We start from the raw sequence: 24,983 nt of genomic DNA on the forward strand, positions 1-24,983 counted from the left end.
AGAGAGAGGGCGAATAGAGTGGGGAAAGAACAATTATGGATAAGTCCGTCTTTCTGAGTCTTGTTATTTTTAACCCGTCGTCTCCGGGGAAGTAAAACAAATTGCCTAAGTTTTGTAGTTTTGCGTGTATTGACTATAGGGAAAAGGAAGGGCCGTGACTAGTGAGTGAGAGAGAGACAGGCCTTTGTTGGAGTGTCATTTTCCTATATATACTCTCGAGGTAGTAAGAAAGAACACAGACCTAACTCTCTCTCTTCCCCCCAAGCCAATCTCTTCCATTGTTTATTTGCAGCACCACACATCTTCCCTCTCTCTCTCCTGAGGATGTCTGTCTCTTTATTCTTGAAGAAGAACAGAAAAAGTCTTCCTTTTCAATTCATCCCTCTTTAGTCTTACACCACACATCCTCCTTTTTCCTGCGCTAAGCTAAAGAGATAAAGGTTTTTCTTTCTTTCTTAGTCATCCATACTTTTTATGTTACAAATCACTCTTTATTTTTGTTCTTCCTTCGTTTTCTATTTCAAGAAGTAGAATAAAACTAACTTCAAAAGTCACAGAGTCACAGCTATTTGTGTGTGTGTGTGTTTCTCATGAATTCTAATTAAGTGGAGGAGGTTTCACTTTATTGTTTAATTTAGAACCAAAACAGCTAAGCTTGAGAGTACTTCTTCTGAGAATAAAAATGTCTAGAAAAGAGATTTTTGAGGAACCCTCTTTGCATCAGATTCCTGATCTTTCACTGCACATAAGCCCTCCAAGCAGTGCCCCTTCCTCAATTTGCACTGGCACCAATGATGCCGATTCCAGCTTCGATATATGGCGCAAAGATGAAAGTCTAAAATCCTACAGTGACGGTTCCATTAGAGGCACCGAGCTCTCTTTATCCAACCCCATAAACGATTTGGAGGCTGAGAGTCGATGGAGAAGAAACTTCAGCTCTGTTAGTAGGGAAGAAGTTCAAGCAAGGCATATTATAAATCATGGGATTTCACTGCTTGATGTTCCTGATGGAGTCAAAGCCATAAAAGGAATTCCATTGTACAACAACAACAACAATTATTCGTTCCCTTTTTCAACTTTGGATCATTTCAAAGAGATGGATCCTAAGTTTTGTTTCAACCAAATGGCATATCCATCTTCTTCTTCTTCGCCTTCCTTTAGGCCTTGTGGTATAGGGGGTTTTGAACCCATGTCAAGGTATAATGGGATAACCATGGAGACACTAAGACCCCAACAGATTCAGTATTTGCAACAACAACACCAATATGGGGTTGGGGCCTCGGATTACTCAAATGGGTTTATGAGATCAAGATTTATGTCAAAGCTGCCGAGTAAGAGGAATATGAGGGCACCAAGAATGCGGTGGACAAGTTCTCTTCATGCCCGTTTTGTTCATGCTGTGGAGCTACTTGGTGGCCATGAAAGTATAGCCTTTCTCTCTCTCTGCACTATTTCTTTGACTGAAACTTACAGATAGTCATAGCTAGATTTTCTTGTGGTGCTTTTCCTTTAATCGCTACTTGTGTCTTGGGCTGTTGTTATTAGGGGCTACTCCAAAGTCAGTTTTAGAGCTAATGGATGTCAAAGATCTTACACTTGCTCATGTGAAGAGCCATTTACAGGTACGGCTAGCTGATAAACACTCATTTTCCTCTCACTTACACTTCACAGAAAACCAAAAGAGAACACACACTCCTCTATTGAATACAACCCAAGCTCGCTCTCTCTCTCTCTCTCTCTCTCTCTCTGAGGGTGTGGGGTGCGGTGAAGACTTTGTCTATCCGTGTGGCACAGAAACCGATGAATGCAGTGGATGAATGAACAGTTGAAACTGTTCTTTATGGAACAGGACAACTTCTACTTTTAGAGGGGGGAGAGAGAAAAAAAGAGAGAGAAAAAGTAGCCATCATTTCTCAATAATAGAAGCAATTACTGACCTTACCAAACATATACCTCGTGGCTATTAAAGAAACCAATAAAAATCCAGAAAGAGAAGCATCTGATTTGATTTTTTTGACTGAGATTTTATTAATTTTTTTCCCTTTGTGAAATTGTAGATTTCTTTATTAATTTAATCTTCTATTTATTTATTGTTTTTTTAATTTGTTCTGCCTTGGCAGATGTATCGAACTGTTAAGAACACTGACAAAGCTGCTGCTTCCTCAGGTAATTCATATTGCTTAGCCTTCATTTTGCCCTTAATAATTCCCTGAATTCCGCTATATTTGAATTATTAAAGATTCTTTCATTTTGCTTTATGCTTTACACCTCTAAATAACATGCGTACACACAACACGTACACACAAGGCATGTGCCACAAGCGTTCAAATATGCGGATGTGAATTAATTGATAATGTCCATATGTGTACTACATGGACACATCTATACTTATGTACATAGTCAAAGAGATAAATTGTATTTTAAAGCGTTCATAAAAAAAAAAAAAAAAAAAATTTCATTTTAAAGCTTTAACTTTTGAAGCTCTAGATTGCTTCAATGTCAACCTTTCTTTTTTTTTTGTTTGTTGCTAAAGGTTCAACTGTTCAAGTGTCAACATAAATGTGATTAAATATGTCAATTTGAAGAAGTCGTTAACTCCAAAGAAAAAAAGTACACATTCTTATGGCTTTCAAGAAAAAAATAGTTTTCATTCTTATGCATATTATGATCTTGATCTGAATTTGTTGGAAACCTCTATCAGATGGATCTGGAGACGAAGATAATTTCTTGGACACAACACCAGCCCTACATCAAAATGAGAACTGTTTACTGAATCAAAGAAGAGCTTCAAATGCAGCTTTAGAGCATGAAATTGGGTACCCATCTAATCTATGGAGTAACCCTTCCAGGTAATTAAATCTGTCTCTCTCTCTCTGTCTCTCTCTTTGTGCTTTTATCGATATAGTTTGAGCATGAATGCACTTTCTTGGCACACTCTTTTGTGTTCAATGCATGAGTACCTTTAGCTTGGAAAATCTCAAAAGCAGGTCGACCCTTTTTCTGAAACTTTCTTTAGTTTCTTTCTGACAACTTTTGTTCTTCATTTGCTTTATTTCCCTGCTTTTTCCCATCATCACGAGAAAACTACTTAAAAATTTAAAATTAGCAAACGTAATGTGATTTTTATTTTTATTTTTAATTTTTGGGTAAAGAACGAAATGGGATTATGGGAGTTGCAGCTACAATAGTAAGCAACAGTACTGTCCATGAGACACAGAGACACCTCGCAACTTTTTCCTCTTTTTCATAACTATATTCATTTGTAATTTACTTCTATATTACTTATCTTTACACTGAAATATGTCTAAATTCTCAAGCAATCTTTGGGTTGAGCTTTTTATTTATTTATTTATTTTTTTTTTTATTTTTTATTTTTTTTAGAATAAACGGCAGAGCAATCTTTGAGTTGAGCTTATTCCTTTACTTAGTTGACATTTACATCCTCAGCTACATTGTCTGATTCTAGGGTTATTCCTCTTTTCTTCATACTAAATCCTTAACCAAGATTTTCCTTCACTTTTAGTTTCATTAATATCAAACTTCAGTTGTAGCACCATTTAGTTAATGTTGTAGCATGTCTTCTACTTTGTCTGAGAAGTTCGAGTTATGTATGTGTACAGCTAAAAACATGGGAGATCAGATAGTAATAAATAATGCTAATTAAAGATAATGGATATCTGTTTTTTAATACTTAAGTACTATTCCCTCAGAATTATATATATTTTTTGAAACAATTCCCTCAGAATTATAGTAACCAACTTTAGCAGCCGTAAAATGTAGATTAATATTTATATAAATAAAATCAATATATATATATATATATATTTTTTTATTATTGGTTAATTCGAATGTAGCCAACACTGTACAAGATATATACAGTTCAGCTCTACTGGGCATATAGTCTTTCTTCCTGGCTTTTTTATTTTTATTTTTTTACACAAGATAAAAACTTTACTTTAGTCTAATCTAAATATACGTATGTGTGAACCTCTCTCCTGAAGACTTGAATTCTAGCCCTTATCCTCAACATTCTACAAATACTTATACTTATAGAGTAACCATCGCACCAAATATATAAAGTGGTTTGAAATCTCAATAAGTCTAAATATGTAAAAAAAAATTCACAAAAAGTTTGACAACTATCAAGGTGGTAAGTTGTTATTTATAAGTAAAAATAATAATATCAATAATAGGGTCTAAATTAAAACCAATAAAAATTTTTCAATTTAATTTTTATGAAAAATGTTGTGTTTGTAGTATTATTCTTGAAATCTAGAATTGCTTGTAAGCCTTTATGCTTCTAGACATTGCATTATCCTTTTATCATATACTAATAGTTTTAAAACATATGATTGTCATGCACCGGTGAGTTTGAATTAGTTTTTTATTATTATTTTATTTATTATAAAGTGGATAAAGATCTATTTATATCTAAAAGAAGTGATGTTTTAAGAAGCTACACCTAAGCAAATAAGCTCTAGAAAAACACTAAACCAAACACACATACAATTTTGCTAGCATTATATTTGTTCTATAATTTAAAATCTCTCAATTTCATTATAATAACCAATAATTATTTGTTAAAATATTAGCAAGGGATTTCTGCCTCAAAATGTTGAAAATATTGGCGAATATTGGTGAAAAATAGCAGGCATCTCGAAAATATCAGTCTAACATAAGTAATAATACTAAAAAACAATGAAGGAAAAACAATAGTTTAAAATATATTTATAAAAATCGAGAAAAGAAAATTAAAATGATATATAGAGAGGGGACCAAGGATTTATGTGTTTTGATTTGATGAGCTGCATTCACAATTTTTTTTTTTTATTGGGTACATTTTTGTTATAATGAATTGGATTGTGTTATAAAAAATATATAATAGTATAGATAGGAATACATTAGGTTGTGAGAAAAACAATAATGGTATTATTACAAAACACATTTCTATACTATTCTATAAAACCGTAGCCTATATATATATAATGTCAATATGATAATTAATAATAATCTTTTAATATATTCTAACATCCCTCCTCGACTCAAGATGAAAGGGTAACAAAAACTTGAGTTTAGGGGGAAAAAAAAGAAAAAAGAAGGAAAAAAAAAGCCTTCAATGCTAATCAATTAAATGGAGATACAGCAAGAAAAGAAAAGTTTGAAAAAGTTCATAGTTATGAAGGAAAAAGAGCGTGATGCAAGTTAAAGACTCTATCTCTCGCTGGCGGACGTGCGTGAAAGATCTCAAAGAGCGTTTGTGTGCTACTTGGGCCAAGAAAAGCCCTAAGTAGACACTTGAATATAAAGACTAGGCACAACAATGAAAAGAGTTCTAATGCAAGAGTGTAAGTAAAGTATAGGAGCATTCCCAACACACACACGCATTTATATATATATATATATATATATATATATATAGACACACACTATGAGGAGTAAGGACCTAAAGTACGTGGAGGCCAGGGTTTCTTCAGAGTTGGAATGGCAAGTCTGGGATCTGAGGAGTTTACATGGTTTTTTTCTAACGACTTATATCCAAGGCGAAGAGTCCTTAGCGCCGCTATATTCATCACTTATTACAAAACGATGGTAGGATACGATATTTTACAAAACCATATTTGAATATTTATGAAAGTATCATGTATATCCTAATTTTTTTTAACAGTATCAACTACAAGAAATCCTTTCTTCTCAAAAAAACAAAACTACTTGAAATCCTATAAAATATATAAAATAAAACAAAATATTGATCACTGCAAAAACTGTTAACCAAGATCAAGGTCCTGCGCTAGTGGTATTTCAAAATCACAATTATTTCCAGTTTTTATAACCTTAGTTAGATTGTTCTTTTAAGACAAATATAAATAAAACAATGATAAAAAAGTAGATAGACTCTTATAGCATGGTTTAAATTAATTCTAGTAGTAAAATGTCAAAGTTGAAGTTGAAAATTTTAAGAATGCAAATAAATGTATTCCAACTTATGTAAAAAAATGACTTAAATTCCAACAAAATGAGTTTTTTGTTAGAGTGAAAGATGTCTTGTCTACTAAAGAATGTATTTCTATTCTACTAAAGAATAGGTATTTAATTTTATATAGATAGTGATGTAAAAGCTTTGGTTGCTATAGTTCAAGAGTCCTCCCACATAAAAATAGGAGAAGATTCTTCAAATTACAATTTCTTTTTCAACCATCACCCATGTTGGGTAAACTGGTACCTTCCCTTGTCATGAGGGCTTGTAGGTTTTCCATGGGCTTGCTAGTTCAAGCCCCAAGGGTGGGGGTTTAAGTATGGTATGCCCGCCCCCTCCCGCCTTCAATTCTTTGTGGCCTTCGTGTCCTTTTTGCAATTTAACAATCTCATTTTGATCTTCAATTTTCCATAATTTTGTGTCACCTTCCTACTCTATCTTTTCTCTAAAATATTTGACATTTATTTATTTATTATTTTCCGAGTGGCCAAACTTTTGAACAATCTAAATTTCGTAGACCTTCCCTTTTTTGTTGGATGTACATGTGTAAATGAAGTTTCACATTGAATAATGAGTAATTAATATAACATAATTGAGCACATATCCATTGGGCTTAGATCATTTGGGTTAAATATGTCTTTATATATTATATTAATTACTCAAGAAAGTTTCTCAAGGTGTTTATCCCTCCAACATTTTTAATGATGGCCACACTACGGGATCTAGATCAGTAACCGTCATCCACCTTCAATAGCTTTGAAGACCTTTTTTTCCCTCTTCAATGTCTAAGACCTCTATATCTACAATTGTCGCCCCAAACTCTCCCTTCTCCCTCCTTCCTCTATTGACACCTTTTCTTAATTTCATATTGAAAAACATATTTATAAACAAAAGATACACTGTTTACAATATAAAATTATAATATGACTTTAATATAATAAATTTAAAAGTAGAACATTAGAAATTTAGAACTAATTTATCAAGCCTCTATTTTAGCTTCACTGAATAATAGAATTACCCAATAACTTTAACATTCATATACAAAAATTAAACTACTTCAAAAATTAATGATAGAATTTGTTTTTTACATGATGATTGTATATAAATAATAATATGTAAAAGTAATAATATAAACTTATTTACCTTAAATATGAGTTGGAAGAATAAATTTAGAAGTCAAGAGGGAAATATAGGTTTGAATGAAACACATGAGAGGGAGAGAGAGTAATGGAAAGTACTTTTTTTAGTAAATATTTTTTTTATTTTTTTTATTTTTTTAAGTAAGAATGAAAGAGAAAGATAAAAAAAAAGTAAAAAAAATAAGAAATAAAAAAGGAAAATGAATTTCTTTCATTTTTAACTAGACATAGACCATTTTCCTATGAAAATTTTCAAAAAATACGAGATATATTTCTTTTAGGTTGCCATATACTTTTTTTCCCCAGAGAGGCTATTTAAATATAGTAATTTACTATAGGAATAAAGCTATATGATATTCTTCCATTTAAGGCCTTAGGTAATTATTACCTTAGGAAGCACCTGTACAAATATAGACACGGGTACAGATACAGATACAGGATGGTAACATAGCAATTTTAATTTGAAAAAGTAAGACATGGGTATGGCGGGGATCTGTATATTAATTAATTATTAAATATATATTTTATAGTTAAGCATTTATTTTCATAAAATATTAAACTAATATCAATTTAAGAAAAATAATAAATATTTTATTCGTATATATTATTAATCATTTTTTTTATCAAATTAAGAGTAATAATGAATAATAAAGCAAATTCATTACTATTAAAGGATGTTTAGAAATTAGAATACAAATCAAGGATAAAGATATTTATTAATTTTCAAATGTGATATTATCATTCAAAGCATGAATGTTCTCTTTGTTTTGTGAAAGGATATTCGATTCCTCTTGTTCTCGTGTCCTGGTTGTATCCTACATTTTTAAAAATTTTTTTAAAAAAAAGACACAACTAGGATACACATGCGAAAGTATCAGAAGAGTATCAAGTGTCTGACACCTTAAATGAAATGTCCGTACTTCCTAATTATTACCACAATTTCTTTGTGGAAGAGCCAATTTTGTGATAATCAATATCGTATGGAAAATGCACTAGATACGTAAGATTGTTAAAAAAAATACATGGAAGCTAGTCGGTCTTTTATAAATATTGATGAGTAGTTTCTTATGTATCATTTTTTTTGAGTTTTCCATTTTAGCAATAGAGATAAGAAAGCAATAGGGAAATAGACACCCAATGGGAAGGGAATAGGGTTGGAGAAGGCTACGTTTCATCTTGTAAATCACCAAAAGAGGGAAAGAATCTAAACATTCTTGATGTAGGTTACAGTACCTAAGAGTGGTTGCTTTTCTTTCTTCCTCTTTTGGTAACTTCAATCCCTTATAAACTATCATTGTTAGAATCCAGCCAGTCCTTTGGGATCTCCTTTAACTCCAGAATAACTCTCATATATAGTTCCCTAGCTACTACCTAAACAAACAAACTTTAGAATCTTACTTATAGAATCAGTAGTTACATGCCCAAACTGGGATTTGCAATGAACTCTTAGTGCTTTCCTTAGTGGATTCTCTAAACTTGGATTTGACTAGCTTTCCTGGAACTTGACAATGACCTAAGATTCAATTAGGCTGGAGTCCAGCACCGCACATGGGATGGCTAAAAAGTGCTATAGGATTTATTAGATACAGTAAGCTTTCATGATATTGAAATTAGAAATTTGGTGCATGTGAATCTGTGCCCTTTTTGCTTACAACCCCTTTTGTATTACTTGACACCTAATTTTCTTTGACTTGCACAACCTTGGTTAAAAAAAGGTGAAACAATATTTTTCTTTTGGTAAGTAGGTTAAACAATTAACATATATAATAACAACACATATATAATTGTTGCATAAATGGGATGACATTTGTTGTGGTTTTAATAGAATCAAGCAATATTCCCTTAAATATTATAAAGAGCAAATGTCTCCTACCATTAATTGACCTGTAAACACATAATGATTTTTATATATATATATATATATATATATATAGAATATTTCTTAATAAAATCATTAAAATACTATCAACTGTAAATTTAAGTATAATTGATTTACTTACTCTAAAATAATGCCGATGATGTAAAGAAAAAGAAGTCTCTAGCTCTCTATCCCATTTATCTGTTGGGTAGCATTAACATATATATATATATATATATATATATATATATCAATTAGAAGCTGATTACTTTCTAGCTTCCAATGCACAAATGGCTTCCTTTCAAATCTTCTTCGTCTCTACTTTCTTCTTCTTCCTCAACCCACTGACACAGCATCAAGTGCAAAAATATGCGAAAGGTGACTTCTAACTTTCATGTTGTTGGCACTAGAATGCCCCTTAGGTAGCATTTTGAAGGTAGGATATATTATGGCCAAAAAAGGAAAAAAGAGAGGCAAGAGAGTGTCTACTTCCATGGAGCCGAGATATGAGGTAACCTGCACAAAGAGAATGAGAAAGAAGCTATTACTACTGAAATGAAAGGTCTCCAATTTTACTCAAGACAAGGTTAATGATGTATACAAACTGTTTATAGAAAAGCGTCTTTTTTTTTGACTTGATACTACCGAGAAAAGAGTTGAAAGATCAATATGGATACAGGAACGAGATAGCTTGCTGTAACTAGAAAACTGCCCTAAGTGGTATCCTTCCCGTTGTTCTTATAATATATCCTATTCCCATTTGTCAAAGCAAAAATGTTAATGAGTTAGCTCAAACGTAAGTGGTAGCAAATTATAGGATATACAAACTGACTATGGTAATCTAGGATTTACCGACACTTCATAAAAGGCGTCAATGCCATATTTATGTTTTAACCATATCATCCTGATGTCTTATCTAGCATGTTATATTATAAGTTTTCAAAAAATTACCTGTGTTGCTGTGTCATATACCCATACCTATGTCCGTGCTTGCTAGATGGAAATTAGTCAATATAAGAAATAGATTTGGTCTTGTCTAAATTCTCTTGAAATTTCACACCTACGGGTGCTTTTGTTGGTAATCTCTCGCTCTCTCTCTCTCTCTCTCTCTCTCTCTCTCTCTCTCTCTCTCTCTCTTATGTGGTTAATGGATTCAATTTCTGATCAATGTATTTTGTTGAAAAAAAGAAGTATTGATTTGTGGGATCTGGAATTTGACCAAAGTATAAGCCATAATTAAAGTGTCATTTGGTATTTTAGAATGCAAGATTTGGTGTATGGATGTGAAAAAGAATCTAAATCTTGTTTACTAGACCTTGGAATCAGGTAGCTTACAGCATCTGTAGGAATTTGTTTCCTATTTACATAATTAATACGTCCTATTTTTGATAATTACACCCTTCTGCCTTATGAATTCAGTTCATTCAAGGAACCATGAAAATCGATTTGAGTGCTCTTGTGATTCCAAAGTAAGATCATGAAGATGTTGGAAAATTCTTGAAACAATAACTTATAATTTACATATTTTGAAAAGATGAAGTCACTGTATATTCTACAAGAGCTTGCTAGAAGCCTAGAAACTTAATTACATATTTCAGTTGTTCTGTGAAAGAATTCTAGTCTTAAAATGAATTCATCATCCAGTTTAGGTTTTGCATAATTCAGAAATCTCATTACTTGTTTTTGAGGGCACACTGGAGTTCATCCTTCCAGCGGTTTACAAGGATTGATAATAGACTTTTCCAGGGACGTTTCATTCTCTTGAATAAATTTCTTGAGCTGTGGTCATGCTAACTGTTTGATTTGTGTCTAGCTCACAGTTAACGAGATTTATATCTCATTACTTTTCAGCAGATCTTTTTAGTTGATGTTTTCTCAGCATAAATTTAACGCGCTAAAGGCTTTGTGTTCAGTTAAGTAGTTCTTAGAGGACTTTTTTTTTTTTTTTTTGGCTGAGAAAGTACTTAAGAGGACTAGACTGGCTACATGTATATCACAAATTCAATGAGGTTAGCTAACCCCAAAATTACACAACCTACTCAAGAGTCTGACCTATATTTATTCAGTAATCATATTTACAAGATATCCAAGTAAAAGTGCATCTATGATACCTAAATGGGCGCATATGTTAACCCATATATCATAGCTGCACTTGAATTAATGAACTGAGATATATGGGGCTTTGGCTGAATTATATGAGACTCTGCTGTTTTGTCTGCTAAATTATTTACTTGTTTCCTAGTTAGACCTAGTTGTTCGGTCTCAAGAACATTTATGTCAATTTGGATGAACCTATAAGCAGAATCACCCAGTCAGAAACAACAATACCCAAAAATTGAATAAATTATATTGCATTTAAAGTAGTAGTCTGCTTATGAAAACTTCACTATTAATGTAAGGAGAATGATCTCCATATTGTGACTTCTATTAATGTAAAGAGCGGTGCTCAATGGGAATTTTAGGCAAAAGAATTGAAAACTAACTAGTTGTCCTATGGAATTATTGCAGTGGAGGAGCATGGGTGCAAGCCAGCTCAAGGAATATGGACAGACTAAGACTAGAAACGCTGTCATTTCAACAAAGATCTGGAAACCAAATTGAGGTAGTTACCTAAAGATTGTGATACTTTTGAAAGAATTAATTTTTTATTATCTTCATGCACGTAACAATATAATAATATGATTATTTGGACTAGAATATGTACAATATCGATCTATTATCTAATCCGCGCAAGGCAAGCAAACATATATGTATATATATATATGTCCTTGAATTTCTATGAATGCATGTAATGTCATATACATAAGTAGCTTTAGGTATATAATATGACGTATAAAAGCTAATAACAGGTAATGTAAACAGATAATCATACTAGGGAAATTTAATTTCCAAAATGTTTTAAAAAATATATATTATAGAGAAATTTTATAAAACCAAAAGGCATATATACAACTAAAAGTTTAGAGTCTGCAATCAAAGTTAGATTAAAAAAAATTCCAGTTTAATCAATGATGCATTATATATGATTTAAAAGTTTGTTCACCAAAAATACTGGTTCTACTTTTTTTCAATTGTTATTCTGTGACTAGATTTTAATATAAGTTTCGAAATTCGTGGCAGGGAAGTGATGATTCTGCTCAATCAAAAAACTCCAAGGGGTCAAGTTTAAACCCCAAAAATCCAAGCTTGGAGTTCACTTTAGGGAGACCCGACTGGCAAAGCAAAGAACTTTGACTAATTTAATTAGTTGGTAGTTTCCCAGAAGTGATATATTTAGGTACAGTTAGTGAAGCACTAAAAGAAATCACTCTTATAAGTTTTTGGTATATCATCTTGTATAAATTCCATGCTTGTACATACATTTTGTGCTAAAGCTGCTGATCTTGATTGTGAGTTGATATGACTCGAATGAGTCATTTACTTTCAAATGTCATGAATGAAGAAAAAGCAGAGGAAAAATTAAAGAAGGAATCAGATAATGGTGCATTATATGGCTTTTATTCTCTCATTTATCTTCACACGTTTTTATATCTTTTTTGTGGGGTCATTTAAGTGAGTGATTAGCGTGTGAAAGCATGACTTATGGTCTCTTTGTTTCGTCAATATATATATATATATATATATATATATGTACACACGTACATTCATATTCGATTTGATGTTATATATTTGCACTAAGAATAAGGTAAAAAGATTTGGCTGTAAAGACGTAAGGAATATTATATATAATTTAGTTCACATGCAGACCACATTTTTCGCATAAGAATTCATGCATAAATAAAGCTGGTGCTCCTTTCAGATTTAGATAAATTATCGAGTAATAGATCATTGCTTTTGAGCTCTTATTCCACGTTGCTTGATACGGTGATTAAAATGCTGTCGCAATTGCGGGGTGCACTATGACCCACTAGTTGATCCTTTTTAATTTTGCCGACGATCAAAAAGATTATCTCACTGTTTCAAATCCTGTGACTAAATCTCATATGATAATTCTCTTACAATAGCTGTAACCTTAAGTGGAGCATATTCTGAGGCACGTAGGAACTTCACAGATTTAGGTCCCTGTCCTCATTCATCATTGGCCTTTGCAAAGATTAAAGGGCCTTTATTTACTTTGAAGAAAAATCAAATTAATGGATCCCATCATCCCTTTTTTTTTTAAAAGAGATCATTTAAAAATCAAATAAATTTTACGTGTCAGACAGAGGGATCTTTTCCCAAATTAATTAACTAATTAAAAATAAATAAAAATTCCTCCTTCCAGAGCAATGTATGTATGGAGTTATCCTCTACAAGCTCACGGTATTGCATAATTAAATATTGTGAGAAACTTTATCACAAGCAAAGTGGAAATCAACCTCAATGGGTTTGTGCTAGGCTGCTATCATGAAATGTAGAGTTGGCAGTAAGATAAGTGACCCCAACATTGTCACACAAAAGGATTGGAGCATGAGAAAGCACCAAAACAGGAGGTAAGAATCAAAGCTAAGAAATATCAGTCACGGTTATAGACAATCTATTTTGTAATTGGGAGTCGAATTATAATTGAATGGTAAATTTGTAATTTTACCAAGAAATGATTGAAATATCACTTGAATTCTTGGATGAGTGAGATCTATGTTCCAAATTTCGTCAGATCTCATGACAATTAAAACATGCTGGATGCAAAAAAAGACCATCAAATCATACCAAGTTTCATCGGTTAAGATGCATTGTTTTGTATTGAGGCTAGACTAGGTCCAAGACTCATTCTCCTTTGAGTCTTTTGTCTCTTCATCTTCCCTCTTGTCTTTCGTGGGGATGGCAACATTGAGTCCCTTGTCAAATTAATTTATTACAGTGTTGTAAACACCTCATTTTGCAACCTTCATTTACCTTTAGAAGAAAGCGGGAGGGGAGGAAGGGGGTAAAATGGTCATTTCACACACTAAGGACAAAAATGTATTTCAAATCATCAAATCATTAATCATACTTGATAAAAAAAAAAATTTTAAAGTTTCAACAATTATAACAACTCGTTTAGTGCCTCAATTGAACATTCGGATTGAAAAATATCACAAAATCAAGATTGAATGATTAATATGCATTAGCTTGTAAGCGCATGCATATGCATGGATCTATAATATTAATAACAAGATTCTATGTTTCGTCTTCAACTTTTGGTGTACTAAAATACCCTCACACAATTTCTTAAACTCTCTAAAATAACTAGTGGTTGCTCTAGAAATCTATTTTAGGGTGGTCACTAAGAAACTTAAATTATACAAAATTTAATAAAAAGACAATTTGAATATATCAACGTCATAAAAAAATTAAAAAAAAAAACCAAGCAAATACATAAAATATTACAATTTTTTTTTTGTACTAACAAAGAGAATAAGAAAAAATAAATAAATAAATAAAAGATAAAGTGAAAATTGAAAATTCTGATATGAGAATAATAAAGTGACCAAAATAATTTCATAACAAATTTTATGCAACAAGTTGTTAGCTTGTTATTGATGGGTAAAACATGTCAATATTGAACTTGAATTAGAATTAGTAACAACTTACCACATAAGATTTATTGCAAAATTATTGTAAAAATATTGTAGATGTAGCATTACTTTTATATTTATTGAACTCAAATTCTTATGATTCTCAAGTAAAGGTATTCAACATTTGTATTAGGGTGGTCAAAATAAGTTAATTTAGTATATAATATATTTTTTTAAAGTATATATATACATTTTTTTTCAAGTCGGGTGGTCATAAAACATATTAGTTTAAAATGATTATTTATATAAGTTTTTTTTTTTTTTTTTTTTTTTTTTTTTTTCACGTATAAAATTTTCTTTTGATAAGTGAGGGTGGTCCTAGGACCACCCTCACATACAAGTAGAGAAACCAATGAAAATACCCCTATCTTTTAGTTAAATAATTTTAAATTAAAAAATATAAATTGGTTAAATAGTAATTTTCTATTTATAAATTTTAGGCTTTTTCCTTTATTTTCTTCATTCGGCCTAAAACTTAGAATACTATTTTTATCTCATTTTTTTAAAACATTATCCCGCGTTACTTTACCTCTTTCTTTAAAAAAAAAAATACACACAGTTATTTATATATCACTTTTAAACATTATAACACTAAACCAAAAAAACAAATAAATAAAACAGAGTATTATTGCACGGGCAAAATGCGTGTGATAAGTCTAGTATACTTAAAAGATATACATTAAGATGCATAGTATAATTCTTACATATATAATTTAAATATTATTGATAGTCTTTTTTTTTTTTTTTTTAACTCTTTAAAAAGTCTTGTAAGAATATTATTAGGTAAAAAATATAAATTGTCTATTTTTTATTTTTTTATTATATTTTTTTATGTTCATTAATTTTATACTCTTTGGTTTTTGTACACAATAACTCACTTGGATGAATATTTATGATGTGATCCCACATTTGACTCCAAAATTAAGAAATAAAACTCTCTCTAAAAATAAATAATTTAGGACACATGACGTAAAATTAGATTTCAATTGCAGAATCTAATTGGAATTTCTCTAAGTTTTACCTATTAATATATATATATATATATATATATATTTATATATATTTGCCCAGTTGAAACTAAGCTACACAAGATTATTGATAATTTAATTTTGATTGGACAGTAAAGTGATTAATTAAATGAAAATATGTGATCGGTTAAAATGTGGCTTGGTGCATCGAATTCAATTGGCTATCTGATATTTTGATAATTTTGGTCAATTACTTCAAGAAATAATTATTTTAAAAAGCATAAATATCATTCCAAAATATCTAATACATGAAAACATCACAAAATTCCGTCCAAGTATAGAACGAAGCTTACAAAACTGATCCAAAATGTGCGGAGCAAGCGGTCGGAAGAAACTTGGATCTAACACCTGACACTTGGATTGACCCTTTGGGTCTAGACTCGACAGCCCACTCCGCTTGCGCTAACTTTCTAAGCACTTCTAGCTTGAAAATTAAGTTAGTCACTACCCCCATCCGAGGGACCCTCCCCCCTAGCCTCTTAATTCTTAAAGAGAAATCCCGTTTTCTGCTTTACTTTTCTGCATGCATATATTGTTTACATTTGAATTCTCATGTCAATATTTGTTTTTGTTCATAATTAGTAGAATGGTACTATAGCATGTTGCAAAAATAATTTAGATTTTGACACAGCTGATGAGGTGTGTTTTTTGGTATTGGGTGTGCCAAATGCTAAACATTTAGCACTTGGCACACCTGATGCCAATGCTCTTAACATGCTATGAAATTCCTTTAGGACAAAATGGGCTTCTGTCCTTTTTAGCCAAACTAATTAGCATTTTGTCCTTCTTCCCAAATTAATTAGGGAAATGCCCCTCTTTTGAAACTCGATTTTCTCAAAATCGAGTTTAAAAAAAAAAAAAAAATTTGGAACCCTATAGTGACGTTTTAAAAACCTATAGTGACGTTTTATAACTTGATATCCATGAAATCGAGTTATAGGCAATAAATTTATAAAACGCTACTATAGGTCTTTAAAAACGTCACTATAGGTCCTTGAAAACGTCACTATAGGGCTTAACTCGATTTTGAAAAAGTCGAGTTTCAAAAGAGGGGCATTTCCTTATTTAGTTTGGGAAGAAGGGAAAAATGCTAATTAGTTTTCCCGAAATGGGCATTTGGCAATTTTGTCCAATTCCTTTATGATATGATATTGTGCTAGATAGGATTTTTAGGGTAAATTGCAAATTACACCCGTAAAGTTTGAGGGTGTTTGGATTTTACATCTTGAAGTTTCAGAATTTGGATTTTACCACTTGAAGTTTGGGGATGTTTGGATTTCACCCTGACGTTTCAGAAATTGAATTTTACCCTCCTAAATTATAGGAGTGTTTGGATTTTACACCCTCAAATTCTGAAACTTTAGAGTGTAAAATCCAAATACTTCCAAACTTTAGAGAGTAAAATTTAAATTCTAAAACGTCAGGGTATAAAATCCAAACACCCAAATTTTAGGGGTAAAATTCAAATTCTGAAACTTTAGGATGTAAAATCCAAACACAATCAAACTTTAGAGGTTAATTTGTAATTTACCCGGATTTTTATTATAAACATGCATGTTGATTTTTATGAGATGTGATCATGAATAACATAATGTTGCGATATTGAATTTGTTAGCATGATCTTAGATCTAGGACTAATTTGTTAGATTAGATTTTAGTTCATAGATCCTTTTTTTTTTAAAGAACCTTGATCTGTTTTTCAAAAATTATTGTGCTTCAAAGATTAATTTTCTGTTCTAAAACCATTTTCTGCACTGCGTTATTTTACTGCACTAAAATTCTGCACTGCATTATATTATATTATATTACCACTAATTTTTATTTAAAAATAATGAAAAAAAAAAAACCTAAAAATTGAATTGAAAATCTGGATTTCTTTGAATAATTGAAATAATTATAGTTGATAGAAATTACAAAGTTTTGAGTCCTAATTACATTCTAAAGAAAGTACAAGACTTTGAATCCTAGTTACATTCTATCAAAATGAAAATTACATTAAACAAAGCATACTAATGTAAAACCCTAGATCTAGGTTCGGGGACTAGGTTACAAGGTAATTGAACATGTGTAGGCATTTTCTAGGCTAGTAGTGGTCAATTACATCTATATGGCGAATATTCACATCATAAATAGCAAACACACATTTGAAATTGAAGTGGAAACTAGATTGAAATTGAAGATGTAATTGAACATGTGTAGGCATTTTCTAGTTTCGTGTCATGTATTTTTATTGGTTTAAATTATTAGATCTGGAAGCACGCTTGGTAGCAGTGACCCTTGCCCACTTGGTAGCACGTATGGGTTGGGCTCATACAATAAGTTCGAAAGAAACCGACCCATACCCTCCAAACTGCACTACCTCAATTTCCCCAATATGTCGCATGGGCTTGGGTCATGCTTATAAAAATAAAATAAAATATAATGCATGAATTGAGCTCATAAGGAAGTTGAGCTTGGTTGAATTGAGCTTGTAAAAAATGTGTCACAAAAAAAGGTATCAACAGCCATATATGTTATTGACCACTACTGGCCTAGAAAATGCCTACTCATATTCAATTACCTTGTAACCTAGTCCCCAAACCTAGATCTAGGGTTTTAGATTAGTACACTTTGTTCAATGCAATTTTCATTTTGATAGAATGTAACTAGGTTTCAAAGTATTGTACTTTCTTCAAAATGTAATTAGGACTCAAAACTTAGTAATTTCTATCAACTGCAATTATTTTCAATTATTCAAAGAAATCTAGATTTTCAATTCAATGTCTAGGTTTTTTTTCTTTTTTTTTTCATTATTTTAAAATAAAAATAAGTGGTAACTCCATTGTACAACCCCAATTTAGGGGGAAAGATGTTTCAAGTGGGCTTCCCACTTATTTGAGGAGCATCACCGCAATCTCTCTCTCAAACCCAAGGTCACAATCTCTCACAAGTGCTTTTATCTACTTGATTGATTGTGACACTTTCATTATTTTAGTTGATTTGTGTTGAAAGGGTTTGTTTGTTTCACTTTGTGGTTGATTTGCTAAGAGATTGGCAGAATGGGATGCCTTGTGGTGTTTATCCAAGCAATGGGGACATCATAAATGGTGGATGAAAGCAAATGTAGCATGTTTGTGGACTCTTGTGTTTGGAACACTCTTGTCGGTGAAATTTATCAAATTACATTGGATTTTATTTTGTGTTTGGATTTTATTTGAATTTGAAATTTTTTTTTTTTGGTGAAATTTGAAATTCTTGGATTTTTATTTAATGATTTGGGATATGATAATTTGGAGTTTAATTTCTTATTGTATTGGTGAATGAATAAATTATATTGATGGAAAATGAATTTGGGACTTCGATTTGATTTTTTTTATAATTATCTTTAAATATTTGTATACTTTTGTATTTTTATGAGTTAGATCAATAGATTTGATTCATTTGACTATCTATTATGTAACTAGACAACTCATTTTGTATTTCCTATAACTTGAGCCTTCGACCCTTGATAATGATATCAAAGGAAGAAAGCATCAATAAAGTAGTGCACGAGATTGCAAAAATCTTTATTAAAAAAAAAATTGTTCAGCATTCGCATGACTCATCCTTATGCAATCTCAAGGTCACATATCTTGTATTCAAGTCCGGGTCAATGTATAAGGCAAGTAAGGCGGCTGCTTAAGGCCCCAAAATTAACCAATAGAGATATCTACTTACTTGTGAAAATATTAATTAGATCCTAAATATTAACTAATAAATTTTTCTTTTTTCAAAGAAAAACAAGGTCCCAAAGTGAAAAAAACCCCAAATAAAATTTAAAAAAGAGCCCAAATTTTAACCAATAGAGATATCTCTTTACCTGTGAAGATATTAATTAGGCTCAAATATAAATCAATAAATAAAAAATAATTTTTTGTCTAAGAAAAAAATAGTTTTTCATTGAATGTGTGTGAAAACCATTCCTATTCTCAATGGGAGCTCTAGAGTGTGGCACTCATTATTCTTCCACACGTAGAAGCTAAAAAGCGCTTTCTATCTCTCTCTTAATGAAACAAAATGGAAATCAAAATACAAAAAATTTCATTCTCAAACCTCAATCTTCTCTATATAGATGGAGGGAAAGTGCTTCTTTATATTAAAAAAAAAAAAAAAAAAAAAAAAATTAACTTCCTAAGTTGCACACAAGACCTTCTCTGTTAAGTGTTACCATTGAGGTGGGTTCCAATAGTAAAATTTCTGATAGTTGAATAAAAGATCTAGGGTACAATCTCTGTCTACACCAAAAACTATTAGGTATATTTGTATAATGATAAAAATCACATTCATCATAAGCGGACGTCATAGGTTGAAATTCCATAAATTTTTTTTTTTTTTTTTAAAGTGTTACCATTGAGGCTTGTGAGAGACTGCACATCTCGCCCATTTTGAATTGATTGGTTTAGGCCAAACCCATGTGAATTGGTAGAGTTGTGTTAGTGCCTCTCAAAATGGTGGTTCGAATGATTATATTTTCCCCCTAGATTAAAGGTTTTACAATGGAGTCACCAATTGTTTAATTATTGGAATAATTAAGAAAACCATAACTAAAAAAATCATCATTTTATTGATTTCAGAATATGTACATTGATTAAAGGAAATTACACGGCTTTGGTTCTAGATACAATCTAAGATAAAATTCATTGCTTTGTTTCCTAGTTACAATTTAGGGATTGAAAATTATATGGATAAATATTTGATCTACTATCCCTTGATCTAATCTCAAAGGCTACTTTACAAGATAGGAAGGTGTTGGGTGCACAACTTACCTGGTGAAACCGGTCTTCTACATTAAGGTGGTCAACATTCATATATATCATCCAACATATTATCAATCAATTGCATATTCATTGCTTTGCTTGAATTTAATGGGAGTGCATGTGATAAACCCTAATTCCATTTATTCATCATTACATTTGAATTGAAAAATAAATTCTAGTAAATTTGTGTGAATGGTGATATCCTAGATTCAAGTATTTGGAAAAAATTATGAAATTAACATTGATTTAAGATCAAAGCTAGATAGTGTCATGAATGAATATGTGATGAACAACTAAGAACATATGAAGATCGCATATGAACAACATTCAAGCATATTCAAGTAATTTAAATAATCAATTAGATTTAATCTTAAATTAACATTATAGCAAAATGAAAAACAAGTTAGGAAAATAGATGATACATGTATGCAAGATCCACACGATGGAAGAGGATGCTTTTGGTGGAGGTCCTAAGGGTGGAATAGAGAAGAAGAACTAGGAAAGGGAAAGTGAGGCTCACTCAATATCTTTGAGTCATAGGAAGACCATACTAACTCCACTTTACTAAAACTTAAGAGGGGAAAAGAGAGGATGTTTCTGTGTGCCTTGGAATAGAGGGAATGGGGATGGGTTTATATAGTAGTGATGGAAAAATATGAATGAAAAGGCATTCAATGAGGGTTGACAAAGGATGAGAGAAAATCATGAACCTAAACCTAAATTCATAGTTTAGGAAAAGCTGATGCATTAATTTCGAAAGCTAGTGGGAGTAGTGAGCAGGCAAAATGACTAAAACTTCGGTTATGGGGTTTAATTAGTATTTCCCCTCTGCTAGGGAGTTAAGGGGATTAATCACTATCAATGAATCATCTACTATGTATGATAAAATAGAATGCAATAGAAAGAAACAAGAACATTGGGAATGGTGTACATATTCACAATGTAGTCAAATGGGTTCAAATGCTTAACATAATGGACCTCCTAGACTATAAATTCATTGTTGATTTTTTTTATTTTTTGGTCAATTCTTTCTTTTTATTTTGTCTGTTCTTTTTGTAGAATGGGGTTGTAAAGCAAATAAATAGGGGCACCAAAAGCAACCTAGATGAATACGTGACTTACATGACATCATGGTAGTCAAAGGCTAGTCAGGATTTCACCTAGGCGCCTAGGCAAGGTGCCACTAGCATGACTCGGCTCTAGCCTAAGCAAGCAAGGCCAGAGCATTAAATGGGCTAATTGGCCTTCTTTGCTTTGGGCTTGGTTGCTCCCACATTATTGTCAATCTTTGTGAGGATTTATCTCCTATTTGTAAATACAAGAGAAAGAAAGATGCTTTGTTCATTCATTGACGAAAATTACAATTGGTTTTCTTACTTGGAGATTGCTTCTTGGAATTTGATCTGGGTAGGTAGATTGGCATGAATTGATGTATGTTGATAAAATTAGGTTTTGGTGAAGAGGGATTTTAAGTTTAGGTAAAATGGAGTTTTGTTGAATTGGTGATTTGCAAAATTACAGTATGGATGTTTTATGAGATACTAGTACTAATTGTTGACACCTCATTTTGCAATCTGCATTTAACCTTACATGGAGGATAAAAGAGTAATTTCACCTTGAAAATATGCATCTTGATTCTGGTCATTAGATCCTTAATCTTATTTCACCAAAATGATTTGAATGTTGTAACAATCAAATCGACTGGTTATAAGCCCTAACCGGACTATCAGATTGGAAGTTACCATCAAATCAAGTTTTAATGGCCGAGATGCACTATCACAAATTGAATCCGACTATATGTAATTATGAACAATTAATTCCAATTGGTTATAATTATAATCAATTTGAGATTAATGACGTGTCATAATTTGATTAGATAGGACTACATTTTATGGTAAGGTTGCACACACTTAATTAATCAGATAGTTAAACATTAATTATTCAATGAGTAATTTGTAGAATTATTTTTTAATTAGGGTAAATTTGGAACTAATTAAGTCTGAAATGGGAGTGATTAGAGCCTATTAATGTTAATTGGAAACTAATTTGAGACCTATTAATGTTAATTGTGCTGAAATTGTTTTCTAACAAATGACCTTTGCTCACCATTTCGTTGATATCTCTCAGAATATTTTGAATCTTGAATGAGATTAATTTTCCCAGAAACTAGACATCTGGACTTCAATTTGAGCACAAGAACTAGACAATTTTGATCATAATTGAGTAAGATATGATTTTTTGAATTTAGTTCTACAAGCTGTTATAGTAGTTACGGGAAAACCGAATTTTGCTTGCTCCTCACTCTCACTAATCTCTACATTTAATACACCCGATTTCCTCAAAGGCTAAAATAAGGTCTTGGTTCATGATTCTTTGTCAACCCTCATTAAATAACCTTCCATTCATATTTTTCTCCACCACTACTATATAAACCCCTCTCTCTTCCATTCCAAAGCACACAAAAACCCTCTCCTCTCTTCTCTTCTCTTAAGTTATAGTGAAGTAGAGTAGTCTTATCGTATCTTGGTTTTCTTGATACTCAAGGTATTGAGTGAGACTCACTCTCCCTCTCCTAGTTCCTCTTTTCTCCTCCACCCTTAGGACTTCACCAAGAGCCTCCTCCTCCTCCATGTGGATCTTGTATGCAAGTATAATCTCTATCCTTAACTCGTATTTCATGTTGCTATAATGTTAATTTAAGATTAGAGCATGCTAGTGTTTATTCAAATTCCTTGAATATGTTTGAATGTTCTTAAATGTTTTTATGTGTTCTTCATATGTTCTTGGTTGTTCATCACATGTTCATGCATAATACTAGTTTTGATCTTAAATCCACATCAAAAACACGAAAAAGATGTTTGTTTAATAATTCTTTCAAATCCTTGAATCTAGAATATCACCATCCACATACATTCTCTAGAATTTATTTTTCGATTCAAATAAAATGCATAATAAATTAAATTAGGGTTTATCACATGCACACACATTAAATTCAACATGCAAATTGATTGATAACATTTTGAATAATGTTATATGAATGTTGGCCACCATAGTTTAGAAGACCGATTTCACTGGGTAAGGTGGGTGTCTAACACCTTCCCACCTTGTAACATAGCCTTCAAGTTTAGATCAAGAGTTGATAGATCAATGTTTATCCTTATAATTTTCAATTTCTAAATTGTAACTATGAAACAAAGCCATGTATTTTATCTTAGATTGTATCTAGGACAAAAACCATGTAATTTTCCTATGATCAATGTAAATTCAATTTCAAATTAATAAAATGAGGAATTTTTCAATTTTGATTTTCTTATTTATTCCAATAATTAAGTAAGTGACGACTTTTTTGTAAAACCCTTAATCTAAAGGGGAAAATATAATTAGTCAAACCTCCATTTTAAGAGGTAATAACACGACTCTACCCATTCACATGAGTTTGGCCCAACATTCCAAAAAATGGTTCGGGGGCACGGTCTCTCACACTAATGACTGAAGATTATAAACTGAGAGAGAAGTTGTGAGGTGAAATTAATTTTCTATGGTGTTTTGTTGGGGTTCTAATGTTGTTTGCAATGAAATATTAACCCTTCTGTTTCACATTTGTTAACATGGTATAAAGTAATTGTTGGGGACATATTTTTATGTAATTGGCATATCCTTTGACAAAACGCACTTTATTTGTATTTGGATAAATCTAAGTAGGTTCAAGATGATCATTACAAGTGGTTAAATTGAAGACATGAAGACTACTCAAGAACTGCTCAAGAAAAGTGCAAATCTGCAAGCCTCGATACCTCCTCAGCAGAATCTCGATCTGTCAAGATTCATTAAAACTCGACAGATATCTCGATCTATCGGGCTTACGGGCTTACGGGTTTTCAGATTATAGCCAGTAATGTTTTTATTCTAAAAGACTATTTGTTTATGAGTTTGTATAATCTTTATTGGACTAGGAAAACCAAAGGTTTATGTAAACCTATTTAGAATAGGAGAGCCCATTAAGCTCCTATTTAAAGGAGGTGGGAAAAAGAAAAACCTAACCCTAGAGAGCTTCATAAGGTTTTCTTTTTGAAACCCTAGCCTCCTCCTATAGAAGAAAGAGTTCTTGCTGCGTTTCTTGTACGCCTTTGGGTTCTATAACCAAGCAAAGTCTCTTGCACCAACATTGAAGATCTTATTGGTGTTTCTATGTAAAGCTGTTGCAAATCAACTACAATAATCAAAGGGTTGCTGTGGAGTTAGTCACGTACTGGGATTCGTGCAAAAGAGTAAGTCGCATACTGGGATCCGCACAATTGGTTAGTCACGTACTTGGGAGTCGTGCATCAGAAAGGGGAACTATCACTACAAAACAAGTCCAATTGGGTATTGGGGTAAGGGTTCAACTGTAGGTTGGTAAGGTACTTGAGATTCCTTTACTTGTAACCGCTTGTTGTGATAATAGTGGAGTTTCGGGAGTGGTGACCTGAAAATTACCCGGTGAGGTTTTTGCCGTTAGGTTTTCCCCATCAGTAAACAAATCACCATGTTATTTATTTTCCGCTGCATAATTAGTTTATTGGTGATTTGTTTGTGCTACTACGCGTTTGCATGATAAATTGATTAATTAACAACTTGACTAATTAATTAATTAATTTCTATCACAAGGGGTCATTCAGTTTGTGGCCTATCA

At 31.7% G+C, this 24,983-nt stretch overlaps 1 protein-coding gene across 1 annotated transcript; it reads left to right on the plus strand.

Moving 5' to 3' along the window:
- Positions 1-221: 221 nt before the first annotated feature.
- LOC115965878 (transcription repressor KAN1-like) lies at positions 222-12,328 on the plus strand. Its single transcript, XM_031085173.1, has 6 exons — positions 222-1,424; positions 1,546-1,622; positions 2,121-2,166; positions 2,702-2,849; positions 11,480-11,573; positions 12,092-12,328. Exons 1-6 carry the CDS (start codon positions 683-685, stop codon positions 12,203-12,205), a joined length of 1,221 nt encoding a protein of 406 aa, XP_030941033.1. The 5' UTR covers positions 222-682; the 3' UTR covers positions 12,206-12,328.
- The last annotated feature ends 12,655 nt before the right edge of the window (positions 12,329-24,983 follow it).

Source organism: Quercus lobata, chromosome 10 (genome assembly GCF_001633185.2).
Source record: "Quercus lobata isolate SW786 chromosome 10, ValleyOak3.0 Primary Assembly, whole genome shotgun sequence".
NCBI lineage: Eukaryota > Viridiplantae > Streptophyta > Magnoliopsida > Fagales > Fagaceae > Quercus > Quercus lobata.

What these genes read in the sequence shown, in the direction of transcription:
- LOC115965878 (XM_031085173.1), top strand. Translation starts at nt 683, where the DNA reads ATGTCTAGAAAAGAGATTTTTGAGGAACCCTCTTTGCATCAGATTCCT. An exon ending in CAAAGCTGCTGCTTCCTCAG is followed by an intron (nt 2,167 to 2,701) that starts GTAATTCATATT and finishes AACCTCTATCAG; the next exon opens with ATGGATCTGGAGACGAAGAT. An exon ending in CTATGGAGTAACCCTTCCAG is followed by an intron (nt 2,850 to 11,479) that starts GTAATTAAATCT and finishes GAATTATTGCAG; the next exon opens with TGGAGGAGCATGGGTGCAAG.